General features: G+C 38.4%; 1 protein-coding gene across 1 annotated transcript in view; it reads right to left on the bottom strand.

The window, feature by feature from the left end:
• Positions 1-21,459, bottom strand: part of DNAH8 (dynein axonemal heavy chain 8) — a 331,702-nt gene that overhangs the window by 89,822 nt on the left and 220,421 nt on the right. The window contains exons 64-73 of the mRNA XM_055330260.1: positions 21,102-21,278; positions 19,218-19,385; positions 18,163-18,378; positions 15,087-15,224; positions 13,616-13,743; positions 12,213-12,384; positions 9,937-10,092; positions 5,436-5,591; positions 3,501-3,683; positions 255-360 (exon numbers count right to left, since the gene is read on the bottom strand). Coding sequence (XP_055186235.1) covers positions 255-360; positions 3,501-3,683; positions 5,436-5,591; positions 9,937-10,092; positions 12,213-12,384; positions 13,616-13,743; positions 15,087-15,224; positions 18,163-18,378; positions 19,218-19,385; positions 21,102-21,278 — 1,600 coding nt within the window. The remainder of the gene's footprint in view (positions 1-254; positions 361-3,500; positions 3,684-5,435; positions 5,592-9,936; positions 10,093-12,212; positions 12,385-13,615; positions 13,744-15,086; positions 15,225-18,162; positions 18,379-19,217; positions 19,386-21,101; positions 21,279-21,459) is intronic.

Here is a 21,459-nt window from a genome sequence, read left to right as displayed (position 1 = left end):
GGGGGGGGCAGACACAGGTAGAGGGAGAAGCAGGCAGGGAGCCTGATGTGGGACTTGATCCTGGGACTCTAGGATCACACTCTGGGCTGAAGGCAGGCGCCCTGGGCTGAAGGCAGCTACCCAGGGATCCCCTGTGTTTGCATTGTTAACTCAACTGCTTTCTCACATCTATAGTCATGAAGGAGGGTGCTGAAAAGAGGGTCCCAAGAAATCCTGACGACCCATCACCCATGTACTTATTAATAACATGGTACCTTTTGTGGCGCTTAACTTGTAGAGAAGGTTGTCTTCAAGTTCCTTCATCTTCCGCTTGTTGAAAGTCACATCCTCCAAAAGCTTAACCCTCTCAGACTCTAATTCCTGTTATTAGGAAACAAGAAATAACAGCAGAATTGTAGTCACCGGTAATTATGGCAAATCCAATTTCTCAGTGCTTCTGATCAATTTTTTAAAGTTTAAACCAAAGTGCCCCTGGAATGACTCTACTTTTTTGTTCCTCAGGACACTTTTTAAGAAATTATGCCCACTAGCATAAAGTTTCCACAGTGCTCACACTGGCATGAATGAGACACCGCTGCCAAAGTAATTTTGTCTGATTATCCCCGTGTTCTCTTCCTGGCTCTATGGTTATTTAGATTAGAGAGTCCCATTCTCTTGGCCCTGTTCCCACACTGCCTTTGTGTGAAATGTGAACTTGATTGGCAATCAGAAATGGTAGAAGCAGAGACATACTATCAAAGAACCAGGAGGCCATCCAAGCCGAACATGAGCTCTTGGTTTGGGATCCACCTCTAGCAACACCAGGTACCTGGTTTGACAGAGCCAATTGCCAATACAAATCCATTTGCCATGGTTTTACATCTCTTAACTAACAGAGTGGCTAACCTGGATGTTTAAAAGCATATTTTTTTCTACCAAAATAGTGTATTTTTCAAATGACACTTTGAAAAAATTTCAAACTTTCAGAGAAGTTGCAAGACTGATACAATAAACTCTCATATATGTTTTGCCCAGATTCACCAGATAACATTCTGTTTTATTGCTATCTCTCCCTCTATAGAATACTTATCATCATTTTTGTTCTTCTTATAATTGGTGAACCATTTGCTGAGGTCATGATCCTTTACCCCTAAAAATTTAACAAATCTCCTAAGAACCAGGACATTCTCTTACCCTAGTATACTGTAATTTTCAAATTCAGGAAATTTAACATGGATATAATACTCTTGCTAAACATAGAGTAAATTGAAGTTGTCTCAATAGCATTTTTATAGTATTTTTTTAATCTTCTACAGAATCACAGTGTACTTAGAATTATGTTAAAAGGGGTTTTAAAACTACTTATTTGAGAAAGTTTCTTGAAAAAAAAAAACACTTCAGAAATTCCATCACTTTCAGAAAGTCTTCTTAAACCAAATTGTCATCCAAAGCCACAGCACAATGTTTATCTTTCTATCTGCCATGGCTTGCATCACAATCTGTGTGTAGATTATGTCCCACCAACGAGATTCTGTGCATCTAGAGGGCAGGAATTTGTCCTATTCACTTTTGTTTTCTTGACAGCACTTACCTCGAGGCTTTGCAGAGAAGGGACTCAACCTAATAAATATGTGCTGAATTTAATTCAACAGCTTTATTTTACATCTGGGGAAATGGAGGATCCAGAAATATTAACTCTAAATCACATCCCAACATAATCCCCACAGCTCATTACTGGCAAATGCAGGCTAATACTCCCGTTCTCCAACTCTGAGACAAGTGCTATTATGGTCATCGTACTATCAGGTTTGCAGTATTTGATGGGGGTGGCAATGAAGGTCATGGCTGCATTTTCAGGGGGTGCAGGGGGAGGAATACCTCATGAACTGTTTCCATTAAAATGGTCACCTCTGGGTGGCAGTATAAGAATATGTGGACAAAATGAAATCACATCAGCTTCCTTTTCAGTTTGATCTGGAAAAAAAAGCATCATGGTCCGGTAGACACTTGTGGGTTTTACAGCACGACCTGTAAAACTTATCTAGGAGGCCTGACAGGATGGAAAGTCCATGTGTTTGCAGAGGCTAAGACCCTATTCTCTCTGGTTTCTGTTTGTTCTTCTGTAAAATGAAGGTGTGTAAGAAGAGCAGGATAGTTAAGAGGGTTAAACATCATAGTCTGGATGTCCTCCTACAGATTAAATGTATGTATGTATGTATGTGTGTGTGTGTGTGTGTGCTTTTTTTCAGCAAGGTTGATGTTAGCACCTTAGAGCATCCTTGAAGAGGAGGCTGAGACCTAGAAGAGCAAGTGCGGGGCCCTCTGGGGACACAGAGTGTAGCCTACCTCAGACAGTGGAGTGGCCTGCCCTTAGGAAGTTCGTGCGGCCTGCATGCAGCACCTGATCATCTCAGATCAGACCAGCAGCACCACTTAGAGCGTGAAGGAAGGACTTATTTTCAACAGTTGGCACGACGTGGCCCAAAAAGGGGATGGGGCCCATGCCCTCTCTGCCTGGCTGGCCACCTTTGGCCCCATGTTAACCACCCCTGTTAACCAGGTAGGGCTTCACTTCTTTTACTGAATCTCTGTTTCTCTGGCATAAGGACCATTTCTCTTTCCCTCTTCCAGTGTCTTTTCTGTGTTCGTGGTATCTATGACTATCTCTTGCCTTTCCTTTATCTTTGTCCAGTCTTCTGCTACCAATCTTTTTCTCAGCCTCCCCTGTTAAGCCTCTCTGGTCTTTTATAAGTCTTTCTAGTCTTATTGTTTCTAACCTTGCCCTTCCCCTGAACCCTCAATACTTAATTCTCTGTAAGCAAATATAATCTTTCTCGGATTTTACGCAAATATGTTTTCCATATGCAAATAAGTATGATTACATTTTAGGCAAGCATATTTTATGCATAATGTTAAATGTTTTCTGAGATTTATCTTAAAAATTAGTTTCAACTTGTATCAGTCTCTTAAAGTCTTCCAGTTTTAAGTTGTTCTTTGTTTTATTAGAACCTTCAATCATACTTAATTTCTCTGCCTTAATGCAAATTTTATTCAATTAAAATTAGAGTTGGGCTCTCTGTATCATTAGAGTACTAGACTATACTAGTTGAAACTACTCCAGTGGTAATACACTCATTTGGAGCAATTTCTTTTTCTACAAGATCATTATTTTATTGAATTTTTCAGGGACATCAAGGAGCATCCATCCATAGGACTATGAAGGTCGACATACTCCAAGGTTTAAAGACAGAAGTAGAAAGAGCAGTGTGAATGCTGTGTGTATGTGTGCGTGTGTGTGTGTACGTATGTGCAGGCACATTTGGGGTTGGAGGACAGGTGAGTTAGTTACATGATTTCTTAACAGGACTTGACATGAAACAGCTAAACTAATATTTATGTTAACAAAGGCAGATGTGGTTGGCGTAATTTTTTCCTTCCCAAATACTTAACAATTTCATAATACATTTTGAGCATTTATTAAAATTTATTAGAAGTAGTCCTTTACCTTGAGAAATTATTACCTGTTTCTCAGTTAAAATTACTCTCCTTAATAACTGATTCTCAAGTCCTTTCATGGTGACAGTAAAATCAATGACTGATGTTTTCGCGTTGATCTCAGGGGTAAAGGCAGGGTTTGGTAACTTTGTAGTAATATAAAGTTTAAATGTATCCATGATATCACATTCCTTATCACCGACTTTCACCTACATCAATTCAAATGTAAAAATTAAAGAGAGCTTAAAGGGCAGAACAAGGAATCTGTGGTTAACTTAGGAAAGAATTTATCAGAGGTCAGCGCTGTGAAACTTGAATGAATTGCAGAGGAAAAAGTTCTAAAACTTTCATCAGTGATCTTAAATAATTTAGATATGTGGTCCTGCCGGAAGATGTTGTTAGCCATGACACCAAACAAATTAAATGAAAAATTTATCCCAAACAAATGTGGAATAAACTCAGACACATCTCAGATTTGACTATTTTCTCCCACTTGGAGGAAACTGTTTCCTACTAAAGAAATTTGTGGTGTTTAGCGGAAGTGTTATCTCTGTTTTCAGTCATATATAAAGCGTATTAGACTTCAGAAAGGATTAAGGAACTTTTCAGAGAAAAAAATGTCAACATGTTTTTCAGAAAGATAACTTTTCTTAAACACTACGATTTGCAATATATTAAAAAACAACTGTTTTGCTATCTAAAACTTAGGTGGACATTATACCATTTTAAAGAACTTACATTTTTAATTAATCTTGATTCTAGATGTGGATAGAAACCACCTCAATAAGGCCCTATCACATTCTCAAGCACCATGTCTGCACACTGCAGATAAGAATCTGTTCCTTTAAAAGACCTTCAGTCATAAAAATCCTACACCCTCCTTTGGCATGTTAAATATGGCACATAAAAGATTCACATTATGAAGAAATGTTTTCATTTTTCTTTCATTTTTTTAAAGATTATTTATTTATTAATTCATGAGAGACACACAGAGAGAGGTAGAGACACAGACAGTGGGAGAAGCAGGCTTCACCTGACGCGGGACTCCACCCCGGGCCCCAAAAACATTTCTTCAGGCCCACCTGGGTGGCTCAGTGGTCGAGCGTCTGCCTTCGGTTCAGGGCATGATCCCAGGGTCCTAGGATCGAGTCCCGCATCGGGCTCCCCACAGGGAGCCTGCTTCTCCCTCTGTGTGTGTCTCTGCCTTTCTCTCTGTCTCTCATGAATAAATAAATAAAATCTTTTTTTTAAAGAAATCTTTGTTTAATGAGAAATTTTGCATTCTGTACTTATTCACTGATATTCATGAAATTAAGTTGTCCAGAGCAAAAAATTGCAATCAGAAATGCTGTCATTTATCGAGAAATAAAACCAAAGAAGCCTATAAGAAGAGAATGCCACCAATTAAAAAAGAAATGCCTCTAGTGGAAATGATTCATGTTCTCACCAGTGATGAGAAACAGGATTCCACAGCTTCCAGCAAAGTCTGTGAGTTTAGATCGAAAGTTAATACAGAGAGAAATGAACAAATCAATGTCTATAGACTTTATTAAAATGCCATTTTTCCAGTGAGAAAAATGTATCATATAGATGAATTTTATAGGATAGATGAATATATAATTTGTAAATCGATTTTCTCAGAGCTGCCAATATATATGTATTGTATGTGTGTAACACTAACATATTATTATGACCAGACAATGTCTTTAACTTGTTATTTAGTGTCAACTAAATGACTATTTCTACCAAGATATTGCTGTCCCCTGTATTTTTCATATACTATTTTTAAAATGAGGGAAGCACTAAACATGAGTTTGGCAATCATTTTCTCCAGTGTATCAAATAACTACCACCTGAAGGAAGGTGGCTTTGCTGCTATGCTCAAAAAGATAAGTAGATGTCACCATTGTTCTTTTCTTGTCTTCTTCTTCTTCTATTTTTTTTTTCTATCCAAAACTCACCTTGAACGTGGTGCCTGATTTAATGAAATTCTTTTCTAATACATTATCCAGGGCTGGATCCAGCTCTTCGCGAATGTCCTCAATAAGAAGGGGTCGCCCCAAGGAAAGGCTGTCCTCCAAGTGTGTGCGGAAATATTTATGGTTCAGGGATGTTACCTAAAAATAAAGGGTTCACTGCTATATGAGTGTTAGAAAGAATGTGCTTATTCCGCACTGTAAACCAAGAGATTTGTTGGATAAGTGCTTAAGAATATGAAGGGCTGTATAGGAAGACTTATGAAAATAAAAGCAAGAACATTTAATTTTCAAAACTTGGTGAGCTCATGACTTTGTGGAGGCCCTGGATGTGCAATAATAGTCTCTCTGATCAAAACAGAGTGGCACTCCTTCAGGGAAATGTCAGAGCTCTGTTCCTACTCACCAAAGAGAAGTAATCAAGGATTAAACCTGTTACACTTACATAGTCACAATCACTCAAGGAAAGGAAAGTAACTTGAGTATTTGCAAAATTCATTTATCTCCTCAGGACAACTCATGAGATGATCAAGTGATGAAAAATAAGCATAAGAATGTCAGAAATTATATAGTGAATCAAACCAAGGGCTTATCCAGGTATTCTGTCTCTAACAGTGGTGCAACAGAAGAATGTGATAGATACTTCCCATAAAATCAACTTAAAATACTATATGTTCACTTTTTATATTATATTTTTAAAAAATCAGTATTCTGAATGCCTGGTGGGGCCCCGTTTTTTAGTTCAGTGTTTGTTGATTAGTTAAAATAGACACACGGCGCTGGTTGATCCTTGCATTGGCCAAATGGCTTTGAACTCTTGCTTCTCCTATGATCCCTCCCCTGCCTAAATGTGAGGCTTCCGGAAGGTTCAGTCCTCAACTCTCCATCTCCTTATACTCTACCCTCTGAATTCAGCTACTGCCTCTATGCTGGTGTGAGGGCTGATCTTAAGACACAAGGAAGAGCCACTGGAACAGCAGGTGATTAAAAGAGTGGAATTAAAAGATATTACCTATCGCTTGCTATGAAAAAGAGATGCAGAATTAAAAATTAGATAAGTCTACCCTTGTCTTGTTTTGGATAAAAAGAAAATAACTAGAAGAAAAGACCCTGCATAGGAAGGAATTTGTTTCCTTAGATGATCAGCTTTATTTACACAAATGATGAGCTGTGAAAGACCTCATTATGAGTTGATAAGGTAAATGAATCTAAACAAAGAGCTTTAACCAGTTTATTAAACAAGAAGAAACAAGGTCCCAACGAGACTAAATATAATTGTCCTCCTCTATTTCCTAAGGAGTAAATTCTATTTTTGTGCTTTGCTTCCTAAGTGTGATGGTTAATATTCTATGTCAACTTGACTGGGGTAAGGGATGCCCAGAGAGCTGCTAAACACTCTCAGGGTGTGTCTATGAGGCTTTTTCCAGAATAGATTGGCCTTGGAGTAGGTAGACTGAGTAAAAAAAATCACCCTCACCGATTTGGGTGGGCATCATCCAATCCATTGAGAGCCTGAATAGAGCCCAAAGATGAAGAGCAAATTTACTCTCTGCTTGAGCTGAGACATTATCTTCTCCTGCCCTTGGGCATCAGCAACTGGTTCTTGGGCCTTTAGACTTGAACTGGGACTTATACCATTGACTCCCTTGGTTCTCAGACCTTCACAGTTTGGACTGGGATTCCATGACCACCCTTCCTGCCTCTGCAGCTTGTAGACAGCAGATTGTGGGACCTCTCAGCCTCCCTCATCCCATGAGCCAATATCTCATAATAAATCTTTTTCTATACCTCTGTATTTATATAGAGATATCGTATGCACAATGTTTCTCTGGAGAACCCTAACTAATACACCAAGTAAATAAATAATAATTTTCAAATTGTCAGTTTATTTAAGATAAACTTTAACCATCTTCAATATCTTTTATTAATTTAAATTAATATCTTAGAGTCTTAGAAATTACTATCTTAATTCCAAGTTTAGTTCCTTTGACTTTCTTGTATAGTAACACTATGTGGGGGCTACCACCAGAGCCTGGGTAACCCGCTCACAGACTCTAGTGTTGGGTCTTTACAAGGTGGTCAGTGAATTCTTTACAGGAAAACTTGATGAATACAGTGAATTCTTTATGGGGAAACTTGATGAATACCTTCTGTTTCTGGAAGTCAGAGCTGAAGGTTCTGAAAGTGGATTTGGAGGTGGCCTTAACAAAGCTGCCACAGTGGAGTGCAGTCCTGGACATACAAAACATGTTTTGTTTTTCATTTATAAAGTGTTTCATTGGGGCACTTGGGTGGCTCAGTCAGTTAAGTGTCTACCTTTGGCTTAGGTTATGATCCTGGGATCTGGGATGGAGCCCCACATCTGGCTCCCTGCTCAGTGGGGAGTCTGCTCCTTCCTCTCTTTCTGCCCCTCCTCCCATTTATGTTCTCTCTCTCTCATTTACTCTTGCTCTCTCTCTCTCAAATAAATAAAATCTTAAAAAAATAAAGTGTTTCATTTTGTTTTCCTTCCCATATAAAGAAATAGCATTTTCATTTTATTCTGTTTTCATTTATGTGTGTTTGTGCATGTGTTTATCCACATGTTTAAAAAAAATAATGCCTTCTGAGTATTGAATATAGTTCAATCTTCTTACGTTATGTTTTAAACATACATAATTATCTCTGGCATATGTCTATTACTTCTTCAAGAAGATTGCTGAGACTGGGTAACATCAGAAGGACATAGTCAAAGTCCATCAAGGAGTTTAATGTCAAAATGGAAAGACAAAGCTATGATCAGGAAAATTAAGGATAGGATGAGTAGGGAGTTGGACAGTCAGCAGAGACAAGAGGAATGGAACAGGGGACACACTGTAGTTGCGCAGGATCCAGATCCAGGGAGGTCATGAGCAGGAATGTTCCTATATACTCCACTCATACATTCCTTCTGTGAATGCAGCTCCTCAGGAGCTACATTCCCATTAGATTTCATTTCCCTTAAATCTCCTCCTCCGTTTACACTCTCTTTCTGGGATTTCTCTGGGATTTCTAAATTAAACAGACTGACACATTGTGTTCTGGAGTCTCAGTGAGTTGGGAGTATCTTAGGGGTGTTCCAGAGCACCAGGAAGCATCCACATGTCAGTGAAGCCCTCATCTCACAACAAAATCTTTCAATATTTCATCATTAAGTGGTGTTTGTTGTAGGCTTTTGGTAAAATACTTTTTATCTGATTAAGGAAGATCCTTCCTATTCTTAGTTTTGCTGGAGGTTTTATCATGAATGGGTGTTGAATTTTACTAGGTGCTTTTTCTGCATTTAACAAGATGAACTACATGATTTTTCTGTTGCTTTTCTCTCCCCCCCACACACCTTGTAATGATGACACACTCTAATTCACTCACTTAAATTCAATAAATATCAGAATTCCTACCCTACAGAAAGAGCAGTGCAGAAAATATAAAGATGGTATAAAACCATAAACCTTGCCGGCAAGAACTTTATGATATAGTAAAGGTAAAAGACAAGCGTGCAATGAACAATAATTGAAGACAGACTCTAAGTCCACATCAGAAATCCAAACAAGACATTGTGAGCATTTAGAACAAGCTACATTAAACTGAGAACACAGGGAAGTCTTGTTGAAGGTAGTGTTGGATGTGAACTTTGAAAAACATTTAAGATATTTATCTGGGATGTAAATGAAGTGGGAAGTAGGGTAAAGAAAGACATCATGGTTTGTAAAATAGTATAAGCAAAACTATGGAGCCAATAGACTTAGAATCTGAGAATGTTATCTGGAAAATGGAATTGTCGTATTGGTAGTTGAAATATTGACGATAAATCTGAGATGCTGGAATCCTACCTCTGTCTACCTCTACCTTAAAATTAACACCATATCATGGGGCACCTGGGTGGCTCAGTCAGTTAAGAGTGTGACTCTTGATTTCAGCTCAGGTCATGATCTCAGGGTTGTGAGATCGAGCCCCATGTCAGGCTCTGTGCTGGGCATGGAGCTTGCTTAAGGTTCTCTCTTTCTCTCTTTCCCCTACCCCTCCTCCTCTATAAATACATACATACATACATACATACATGCATATATACATACATACCTTTTTAGACCCCCGCTCCAAACCTGGACTCTATAATGCTATGAAGTGCCATGTACCTGAGCTAGGTTGGAGCACATAGCCTTAAACCAAGGAGTCAGGAGTTCTACTTTTGGGGCTTTGCTGTAAGCCCAAACCCAAGGCTCAGAATATAAGCCACATCCAACATTGGCAAAGAGGGAGGGAAAGTGACAGAGAGGAGAGTACATCACGAGAGAACACAAAAGAGAGAAAATAATCCACTTGCCCCAAACCACTGTTAGAAAACTCAAACATGTAAACCAACAAACAATTATCACAGAGATGACAACTTTATGACCAGCAGAGTTAAATGAAATCCTGGGAAAATTTCATGATTTTAAGAATGCTTTCACATACACCAAATGGTACCTACCTGCAAGTCATTTTCTCTTTCCTTTGATTTAATCCAACTTTTGCCTTGAGTCTGTGGGTCTATGAGGAGTGGGTATCTGGTGGCCTTCGTCACAATGATGCCATTCTGAATTGAGAGGTCATCTCCTGGTAATCCCTGCAGCCCCCACTCCCCAATCTAAGTAACAAGAAATGGATATGGCCAGTCAGAGAACAAGAAGGGTTTCACAGTAATTAAAAGTGCCACAATAGGGGATCCCTGGGTGGTGCAGCGGTTTAGCGCCTGCCTTTGGCCCAGGGCGCGATCCTGGAGACCCGGGATCGAATCCCACGTCGGGCTCCCGGTGCATGGAGCCTGCTTCTCCCTCTGCCTGTGTCTCTGCCTCTCTCTCTTTCTCTGTGTGTGTGACTATCATAAATAAAAAAAAAAGTGCCACAATATTAAAAGAATTTAATATTGGAATATATTTTCTTCTATTGAGACTATGCAATGGGTACCTAGAAAAAGACAGACAAACTTGTAAATGTAAACCAAATAACCTTCACCTAAAAAAAATAAATTTCTAATCTAATAAATCCTTTAATTCCAGATTAGAGTTTAGTCCTTTAGGGTTTAGTACTTTATACTACTAATTTTCAAATTTATGAAGGAATATTGTAAAATCTGTGGAGTTTTGAAGCTTGGTTGCTGAACATTCAGAGAACATAGGGGCTTAATTCATGGTAAGACCCAGTTGGTGGTGGGATCCAGACGAGGCAGGGTTAGTGGAAACCAATACACTGAAATAGTTGGAAAGATAAGCAGCAATAAACTCCTGAAGCTTCCCCTTTAGGGGGAAGCTGTCCTTTGGCTCTGTTCACTCAGGGAGCAGGATTTGCATAGGTGGAGGCAGAGAAGTTAAAGAGAGAAGATATTATATTGGCAAGTGCTCATCAACGACATTTAAAAAAAATGTTTCCTCGGGCTCACGACTGGCTCAGTTAGAAGTGCGCGCGACTCTTGATCTTGGGGTGGTGAGTTTGAGCCCCACATCAGGGGTAGAGATCACTGAAAAATAAATAAATAAACTTTAAAAAAATCTTCCCTAATTATGAGAGAACTGCCAGCCTGCCTCCACATGGTCAATAAAATCACCTTAGATCCAACAAATCCACAAGGTTCTACCTTATTTAAAGTATCCCAGTAGCCTCCAAAGGCCATAATTCATAAGGAATATCCTGGCCCATTTTGCCCCATCAGTGCCTGCATCTTTAATACATCATCTAGTCCCTGTAACAACCAGTTGAACATTGTTTGAATTGGAAAAGATTAATTTTTAAACTTTTTTTAAATGCTTTTTTTTTTTAAATTTATTTATGATAGTCACAGAGAGAGAGAGAGAGAGGCGCAGAGACATAGGCCGAGGGAGAAGCAGGCTCCATGCACCGGGAGCCCGATGTGGGATTCGATCCTGGGTCTCCAGGATCGCGCCCTGGGCCAAAGGCAGGCGCCAAACCACTGTGCCACCCAGGGATTCCTAATTTTTTAACTTTTAAATACAGATAACACGAAACTAATAGCATGGCTTCCCAAAAGAAACAGCCACTGGGGAACATATTTACAGATCAGAAAGCAGCTCATGAATACAAATTGCCTGGAAAGCATTTAATGCCATAGAAGCTCTTCAAGATATGCTGAAAATTGACAGTGGCATCAAATTCCCAGCAAGGAAGTTTAGTATCGTGGGGCTTGCCATCACTCAGTGATGCCAGAAAGTGCTGCTGTACACTTTGGACACTACGAAAAGACGGTTAAGATCAAAAGAAGATGAATACCAGTACTTATGGCCTACCTAATGCGTATAATCACCTAAAGTGTTTGAAAGAGTGTGACTTAATAGAAGTGCTGCAAATAATAGAAAGTTAAAAGAAGAGCCCAATCTTAGCAAGTCGATAATCTGTGAATGATCCCTTTTTTTCGGAGGATTTTATTTTTTTTTATGTAATCTCTACCTTCAATGTGGGGCTTGAAATCACCACCCGGAAATCAATTGCACATTCCACCAACTGAGCCAGCCAGGTGCTCCCACGTATGATCTTTTAGTTCACAGCAGTGCAACTAATATTAATTTGAAAGCAGGATTTATTAAAATGCAAAGGAACTTTTTTATATAGAAAGCTTGTTTAAAAATTAATTCCTAAGTGTTTTCAAAACAATCTTTTCAATTAAATGGAAAAAGAAAGAACAAGAGGTGAACCTTGAGTTTTTAGTAAGTACATCTGGAATTCAAATAATGTTACAAGGAAAGTGACACTCACTGTAGGCGGATCCACCAACATTGAAATAAGATTCAGGTTTTCGGTGAAAGGAATCTTCCGAGCTCTCAGCTCTATCTCCCATTGATCTTTAAGCAAATAGTTCCGAAATATCTGATTGAAAGGACCAAGGTAGGAAAGGAATCCGGTGCACAGCAAGATATCACCTACAAGTCTGTGGAGAGATGAGACGTGAGTCACCTAACCCATTCAAGTTCTCCCATTAAGGAGTCCCAAAGGCCACAGGGCAGCTTTGTTTTGTTACTAGGCAAAAATCTTTCTCTGCTCCCTGCATAACACTTGGGAACCAGCCATGGAGAGACCATGCAAAAGGGAGCCCCCCCAACCCAAACGGTGAGAGGAGAGGCCACATTAGAGGGAGGCCAAGGAGCAAGAGAGAAACTGCTTCCTTGAAACCTGCAGGTGCAGAGACCTGGCTCCTAGGAAGGAAAGTATCCTTTTCCCATGTCATGCCCCGGTTCTGATAATATTTGGTCTTGATAAAACTGTTTTCTTCTCCCCCTCTGGCACTCCTCTCCTTCTCCCAATTCTTGCTGTTCTCTACTTCTCTCTCATTCCCCTCCCTTCCAGTTTCTAGGACACCAATAGACACTGGCACAAGAGACCCTTGGTTTTAGAGCAAACCACTGATCCACACATTCAAAATCACTGAGGTGGAGAGTATAGAACTGGAGAAAGTATCTAGATGCTATTTGCCAGAAAATATTAGAAGCACTCTTAGGGGGATGCCTGGGTGGCTCAGTGGGTTAAGTGTCTGCCTTCGGCTCAGGTCATGATCCTGGGGTCCTGGGATCCAGTCCTGCATCAGGCTCCCCGCAGGGAACCTACTTCTCCTTCTGCCTGTGTCTCTGCCTCTCTCTCTGTGTCTCTCATGAATAAATAAAAATCTTTTTTTTTTTTTTTTTTTTTTAAAGAAGCACTCTTGGGGATGCCTGGGTGGCTCAAACATCTGACTCTTGATTTTGGCTCCGGTCATGATCTCAGGGTCATGAGATCGAGCCCCGCGTCGGAGTCTCTGTTGGGCATGGAGCCTGCTTAAGATTCTTTCTCTCCCTCTTCCTCTTCCCCTGCCCCCTGCGCACACTCTCTCTATCTAAACAACAACAAAAACAAGAAAAGCAACAACAGAAAAAGAAGCACTTTGGTACTGAAAACCCACATTTCTGAACCAAAATTGAGATTTAAAATGTTTCACAAGCTTATGATCGCTCTCCATTTTATTGAGAACGGATAACCTAAACTATAAGATTCAGAAATGGATATATGGAGATGAAGGAGCAAAGCACTTCACCGGGGAGATGTATTTTATTTTCTTGAATGTCACAAAGAGGTTTCGGGCAATGACCAAGAAGGAAAGCAATTATAACAAAGACCAAAATTTATACCTATTGATCTGAGCTTTAAACTCTTTGCTTTGCTGAGTCCACCGGACTTTTTCTCCACTCAGCCCATCGATGAGAGTGGAAGCCGCCTGCATCTTTTTCCGGCACATATCTGCATCACTTACCAAATCCTACATTCATAAAGGAAGAACATCTCAAAGAACTTTTCAAAGTGTTTCATCAAACATCCATGTATTCACACATAAAAATATGTGGAGGGATTTCTTAATTCGCAAAATATAGTCTAAAAAAAGCAATGTGAGTAACTTTACATATTAAATTCTGGTAATGAATTCATCAGATGGTTATTTTACCTTATGAAATTTCAAGGAAAATGATTTTTTTAGGAAAATGATTTTGTAAGAGAGAATCTAAATCACCTAAATTAATATAGTATTTCTATTCAGTTTTTTCAAGACAGACTCAAATCAATAAAATGTACCAATTTTGGTTTTGGATTTAATAACTCTGAGCCCTTGGAAGTTTGTTTACAAAATAATTTTTTTCCCCAGAAAATTGTACACAACAGCGATGTGTGGTAGCCAGCTTGTATCAACTTAGAAGAGCCAATTGTTATATTTTTAAGAATACTTGTGGGCTGGTGTGGAACCCAGACCTAATTAGAAATTAAGTTATATAAACTTAACAATTACAGAAACTACATGAGAAGCAAAGGTAATAGATAATCCAAACTCATCATTTCCTAATTGTTTACATTTTTGAACTATCTATGTGCTTAAGGTTAAATCCACTGTACCTGCACGGCAGTATATAGTAGTGTGCAGTATGTAACAGTGCTATATACATAATAGCACAGTATATAATAGTGCACTGTTGTGCATCTGTCTTCTTCTTCTTCTTTTTTTTTAGTTTCAGATGGAGCATTCAGTAATTCATCAGTTGCATATAACACCCAGTATTCGTCACATCAATGTGCCCTGCTTAATGTGCATCTGTTTTCAAATCTGTGTACAGTGTCAGCACATTGGTAGCTTAGAACTGACTGATGGGAGGACCTACACCACAGAAATCAGGAAACCGTGCAAATCATGGCTTTTATTCCACCTGGGCCCCTCCCGCCTCCAGAGCCTATTGTTACCAGACCACCACTGCTTACAGCCTATCCCATGAGGTTGTATCAGGATCCCTCTTTGACAGATAAAGCTCCATCAGTTGCTTCCAACTGGCTAATGAATAGTGCCTGCACTGAATCTCAAACCCAGTTTTCTAACCTCCGAATCAGTACCCTTTGGGGATGATACCACAGCTTACTGTTACCAACAATGATTATTAAAGACACACACAAAAAAAGACCTTTGAGAGTCAAAAATCCAAAACAGAGACCATATCCAGTAAAGGACAATCAGGTAATTTTTTTTTTTGTCAATAAACATTTACCTAATTTCTAAATACAACACACCCTTGTGTAAAATTTTAACACATCGCTTCAGGAAGTTTGTATATTTAATCTCACCATTTTCTCATTCATGGCTGCATCGAATTTTGCTTGCACTTTATCCAGCTCGCCTTGTTTCTCATCGAGCAGAGCCTGTGCCTTCCCCAGCTCAGCATTAGCAACCGCCAGACGGCCCTCCTGCTTCGCTAGGTTAGCCTTAAAGAGCAAGAAGAGGTAACTGCATGGTGCTAGTTGTATTAGGTCTGTAAAATATTTTTGGTTTTAAAGGTAAATAATAACACGAATTACACAATTTTTGCTCAAGACAGTATTTAGAGGTTGAAGTGTGTTCAGTTGGAGAAGCAGAATCTTAGAGATAGTTCATTAAGGTTCTATTTCTTTTTCTTTCTTCTTCTTCTTTTTTTAAAGTAGGATCCACAGCCAGCATGGAGGCCAGCACAGGGCTCAATCTCCCAACCCTGAGATCAAGACCTGAGCTGAGTTCAAGAGCCAGATGCTTAAGGGACTGAGCCTCCCAGGCACCCATCTATTTTTTTTTTCAATTATTAGTGTTCAATATAGAAAACATGGAAAATGCAGCAATGCATAGAAAAGATAACAGAAATTGCCTGTGATTTTACCCCATGATAGTCTGAGTATTGTGTTAAGAAGATGATAACCGACATTTTCCAGTTTTTTTTTCACTTAATATAGTGTAATCATTTCCCCTTAAATATGCCCTTAAACACTTTTTCAGGAACATTAGTAATATGACTGCATAATATCACACCAGTTGGATGTATCATAATTTACCCAACCTTTGCCCTACTTTTAGACATTCCCTCCCAGCATTTTTAATTATTATAAATAAAGCTGTTGGGCATGCAAACATTTTGGGTTGCTTCCTTCATAAAGATTTTTTGAAGTGGAATTACTGTAATGGTAGATTTTTTTTCATCTTTTTTCTGAGTCCTAGAGTATGGACTTAGAAATGATCTGTTTCATAGAAATTTAAATGAATTGGTAAAGTAAAATAGCAATAAAGCCTTCTGGGGTAGAAGTTTTTTGATGACACTCTCATTTTCTTTTTCAATATTTAATTTATTCAAATTTAGCCTTTTTTGCAGGAAATATTAATTTAGTTAATATTATTGTTATTAAATTTAAAATTTTTAATGTATTTTTATATAACTTTAAAATTTGCCTTCTAATTATTTAAATCCACATATCTGTGATTTTACATATTTTCTTCTTGATTATATTTTCCAAGGATATATCTTTTATATTTTGTTTTTGCAAAGCAACAATTCTTCAATTCTGCTACTTTTCTATAATTTTCAATGTTATTTTTATTAACTCTGTTCCACTTTCCTTAAGGTTTATGTGTATGTGTGTGTATTTATAAGTGAGAATGTATTGGAGTGCTTAGTTTAATTAATAGCTAAGAAAGTGCCATTGAGCTACATAACAAAAGCTCTGGTAACTAACTTCTGTCATAATTTCTTAAAAAGAAAAAAAAGAAGTCACTGGCTTTTTTTTATGTAAACTTTCTAATTTTATTGCTTATATTCAGAAAATGAGGCTTCAGCAATTTCTGCCTTTAAGAATTAAATCAAGATGTTCTTTTAGAATTGAATATGATCAATTTTTGTAAATGTTTCTGGGTCACTAGAAGTAATTTCATATTCTTTGTTCATATTCAAGAATGTTCAATGCAGCTATTCAACCTTAAAAATGAAACAGTGTAAAATCTTTGTATAATTATTAGTTTATATCTGCTAAAGACTGGCTGTATAATTTGCAGGACCCTGTACAAAATTAAAATGTGGAATCCATTGTTTAAAAATTATTGAGAACTTCAAGAGGGTGACAGCAGGCCAACTGTGGATCCTTCTAAATTGAGGTCCTGTGTGCACGGCAAAGATCACACACCCAGAAAACCATTCTTCCACACAATCTCAAATTACAATATATTTTTACTAATTTCCACTAAAAACATTAATGCATCTTGATTTTTGTAATTTGATAATATTTTATTACAAAAAACATTATTACAATTAAGTCTGTGATCCACAAAAAATTGTGGATCACAATTTTTAGGAAAATTAACTGTTCTTATGAATGCATTTTTTCTTAAATTCTACATCTCTTGGTATCTTTTTTCTTGAGTGACCTTCCTACATTTTCTCATCATTTCCCTTTATTAATACTTTCTTATCGTTAACTTATTTTCTATTTTTCTCCAAATTACCTATGCACAGAATTTTAAAAAACAGCCATTTCTATAAGGTTTATTATGAAAACCAGCAACCCCCTACCCACCTGGTCATCATTTTCCATTCCAACAAGCAACCACTTTGAACTCTTTTAGCTTGATGGTGGGGGTGGGGCAGGAGGGTAGGGTGCATCAGAGAGGTGTATTTTATGAATCCTGAGAATGTCATTCTGTTCCCTCAGACCTGAAGAACAGCCTGGCCCAGTATAAATGGTGTGTGCGCACATGTGTGTATGCATGAGTGCACGTACTTATCATTTAGTACTTAAATTGCATCCTTAAGAATGTCTCTTAATTCCCTTAGACATGGAGGGCAGCTTGGTCAGTTATTGAACTCTTGGACCAGAGTAATTTCTTCAATACTCTGCATATATTTATCCATTACATTCTAATATTTAGGGTTGCAGGAAGTCTGCGCCATCCCGATATCTCTTTTGTAAGCAACTTTTTTTATTTTGCTTGATCATTTGTTTCTTAGATGCATATAAGGGGTTTTTCTCCGTATCTTTTAAATTTAAAATGTTTCTGGGTGTTGACCTTCATTTTTATAAACTTTGTTTGGAATATGGTAATCAAATTCTACCTCCAAACCAAGTCTCTTTAAACTTTAAAGAAACAGCATGTTTTCCATTACGACAGCTTAATGGTTACTTGCAGTGAATTCATTTCCTATTTAAGATAACAAGTTGGTTTTGATGTCTTGTCTGCGATGCCAAGAAACGCTTAACAGATGTAAAGAAAATGAGAAACTGTGAGAGGACATGAAGGAAATAAAAACTTTACTCAAAATTATGCTTTGTCTGTTCATAGCAGTAAAATAATAAAATCAGTGACTGATTTTATTAAACATTGATTTCCTAGAAGGATGGAAACTCTTACCTTCAGGGGCAACACTTCTCTATTGATACCATAAAATGTTGCCATAGCAAGTGTCCAAGACAGCAGACCAGCCACATTCCCACAGACTTTTTTTGCATTTTCCAAAGAATAATCATCCATGTTAAAATACGGCTGCAGCAACTCAACAGTCTCTTCATTTATAGTATCCTTGGGGAACTGCTGAAGGCTCCACAGGAACCCTGTTGCACTCATCAGCTGAAAAATAGCATTACAACCCGGAGTTCTGAGAGAACGTAAATAATTTCTTCCTGAGTTAGTATATAATTCTAAATTGAGTTTTTTCAAAGAAGTAACGATTGATTCACTCTCATACCTACACATCAAGACTATGACGACAGTTGACCTAAATCTGTAAGTTGCAAATTGTTTTCCTGTTACCATGGTGGAAGATTAAAGAAGAAAAGATATGTCAGTTTCCTGTCTAGTGCATGCATCTGAATGCCACCAACCACACAACTTCCCTTTTGGAGACTGGGTTGGCACATCAAGAGTGTGCCAAGGGGCACCTGGGTAGCTCAGTGGGTTAGGTGTCTGCCTTTGGCTCAGGTCATGATCCTGAGGGTCTTGGGATTGAGTGTCAAGTCCTTTGTGGGGCTCCCTGCTCAGTGGAGAGCCTGCTTCTCCCTCTCCCTCTACCCCTCCCCACTGTTTGTGCACTCACGCTCATGCACACTCTCTCTCTCCATCAAATAAATAAATCTTTAAAAAAAAAAAGAGTGAAGCTTGCTTCTCCCTCTCCTTCTACCCCTCTCCTCTGTTTGTGTGCTCTCTCTCTCCCTCTCTGTCAAATAAATAAATCTTCAAAAAAAAAAAAAGAGTGTGCCAATACTAGCCTCTGGTTTTAGACACTTTTTACAAAAAGAAGCCATTTAGCTTTAAAATCTTTCCCTACTTACACTTTGGGAGATGCAGTCTCCCAAACTCTTCACTACATAATTACCAATCACTGCCTGCCAGCTTGTGTTGGCTATATTGAAGTCCTGGGTAGAGGGCATCTGATGCACCTTACAGGACTTGCAAAGATTTCTACTTACTTTTAATGACTCTCCCCAGGAAGGTTTGCAGCAAGGTTTTTCTGGATCCATAGTGACTGGGTCAATTTTCTTTTGAAACAGTAGCAGGACACAGTCCATGATTCTCATAATAAGATGTGGAGGCTTTGCAAGTTTCCTGACTGTGGCAATATCATTTGGTTTGATGGTCTGTATTTGGGATTAGGAATCAATATATTTTTTGTTGTTGAGTAGTATTAATAATCCTATGGAAATCTAATGCTTTTAGATAATGAAAGTAGAAAACTTTAAAATGTATTTCCTCCCCATCCCCTGACATTATTCTCCTTAAGGGTTTGTATTCCAAGATTTTTGCATAATAGTTCTTTCATTGTTACCTTGGGATTTCTATTTGTTCTTATTCTTTTTTTCTCCTGTTGTCCTCAACTAATTGCTGTAGAATATCAGTACCATTTATTGCCCACACTCCAGAGCTCTGTTGGCAACAAGCCTCATTGATGGGTAACATTCAGGTAACTTGCATCTTCAAAGCACATACTCTATGTGTGGATATGAAAAGAGGAGCAAGTCTCTGAATATCAAACCTCAACTTTGGTGTTCATTTTGAAGGCTGCCCTATCTATGGTAGGGGGAGAAATTCAAAGGAGAAAAGAGAAGTTTTTATAGCTTATGGCTCACAAAAGATAGTTTTCAAAGTTTCTACCTGTGAGCCGGGTTTGGAATAAGATGTTAGCTGATATTCAAGGCAAGAAGGATTGGAACATAACATAATCAATAAAATCTCCTAACACTTGTTCATTCAGTGATTTCTCTTTCTTGTATGTTATTGTATGTTATTGTAGGATTCGTAAAGGGAGTGGGGGTGGAAAATGTGTCCTAATGATTGTCACGATTTTATTAAATGATTATCATAAATCTATTCATTCAACAAACATAGGCATTCTCTCACTTAAAAGAATAAAGAAAAATAGCCCCATCTTCATAATCTTCCAAGGAAGAGAAAGAAAGCACAATCAACCTGAACTAGAATTGTCATCATGGTAGAAGCAGAGGAATGACAGGAAAAACAAAGGAGAGCCAAAGACCCAAAAACTTTCTGGAAGGCATGAGCCTTCTAAATAAGAGAATGACTCTTATTAGGCAATAAAAGTCAGGAAAAGCATTCCTGGCAGAGGAAGAGACACGTTTAAACAGACCATGCTTCTTCCAGAAGCCTATGGGTGTTTCTGCATGGCTGGACCACACTGTGTGTAGATACAGAATGATAGAAGGGCTCCAGGGGTAGACAGGAACCCAGTTATCAGTAGCAACAGTGGCCCTGATATTTGCTGAGTACCCTCTATGTGCCCAGCAAACTTATTCATTACTTTTAATGCTTACATTGATCCTCCAAGGATCGATGAGGAATTATAATCCCTGTGAAGACCCAAAAAAGTTAAGTAAATTTACTCCAGATCATCTATTTAAGAAGTGGTAAGTCTCGAGAGGCAACTGTAGGTTGCCTCCCAGATGTGGACCTTATCCTAAGAGCCCTCAGAACCCACAAGGAGATGTTTTTAAAGGGCACATAATATAATCTGGAGGGGATGCTTTGAAGGAACTGGGGAGGTTCTCTGTATCATCTGAATCCCTTAGGCTGTTGTTAAGGCCATTAATCACTCGCATTAGTTCTCAGATCTCATGGAAGGCTGATTTATGGAACGAAACTAGTAAGTTACAAGAACTGAAGATTTAAAGAATTAGAATATTGAATCAACAGAAACATTTGTCTTCAGTCATAGAGATTATAAATCACATTCGAATTCAATTCAGTTTTCAGATTCTAGAAATTCCCAGTGAATTTCACAGAATGAAACCTGAAGCAGGCTGGGACTTGGGCTGAGAGGGGTAACAGCGCTTGCTCACATTCAGGGCTGCCTCAGCCTCTTCCAGGGCCGGTTTAGCCGCTTCCAGTTTGGTCTCAGCCTTTACTTTTTCACTATCGATCTCATCCACAATTTTTTGGGCTTTGTCTTTTACCTCCTGTACTTCGTTTTTCACTTTGGCTGATGCCTGAGCGCTTACTGTGACTTCTGCCAATACCTATGAAATTGAGGGAAAACAGGTAAACCTTTTGAGCAAAATTTATAGATTTGATCAGTGAGAGACTATTTATACAATATGATATAAAACACAAATATGTATTTTATATATGTTCCCCATTCTATGTTTTCAGGAATATTAAAGGAACTCCTTAAGCAGTTCCTTGCAGTCTTCTATGTCC

This window comes from Nyctereutes procyonoides, unplaced genomic scaffold (genome assembly GCF_905146905.1).
Source record: "Nyctereutes procyonoides isolate TBG_1078 unplaced genomic scaffold, NYPRO_anot_genome, whole genome shotgun sequence".
In the NCBI taxonomy this organism is placed as follows: domain Eukaryota; kingdom Metazoa; phylum Chordata; class Mammalia; order Carnivora; family Canidae; genus Nyctereutes; species Nyctereutes procyonoides.
Note: the sequence above shows the minus strand (reverse complement) of the source record. Positions and strands in the feature narration are given on the sequence as shown.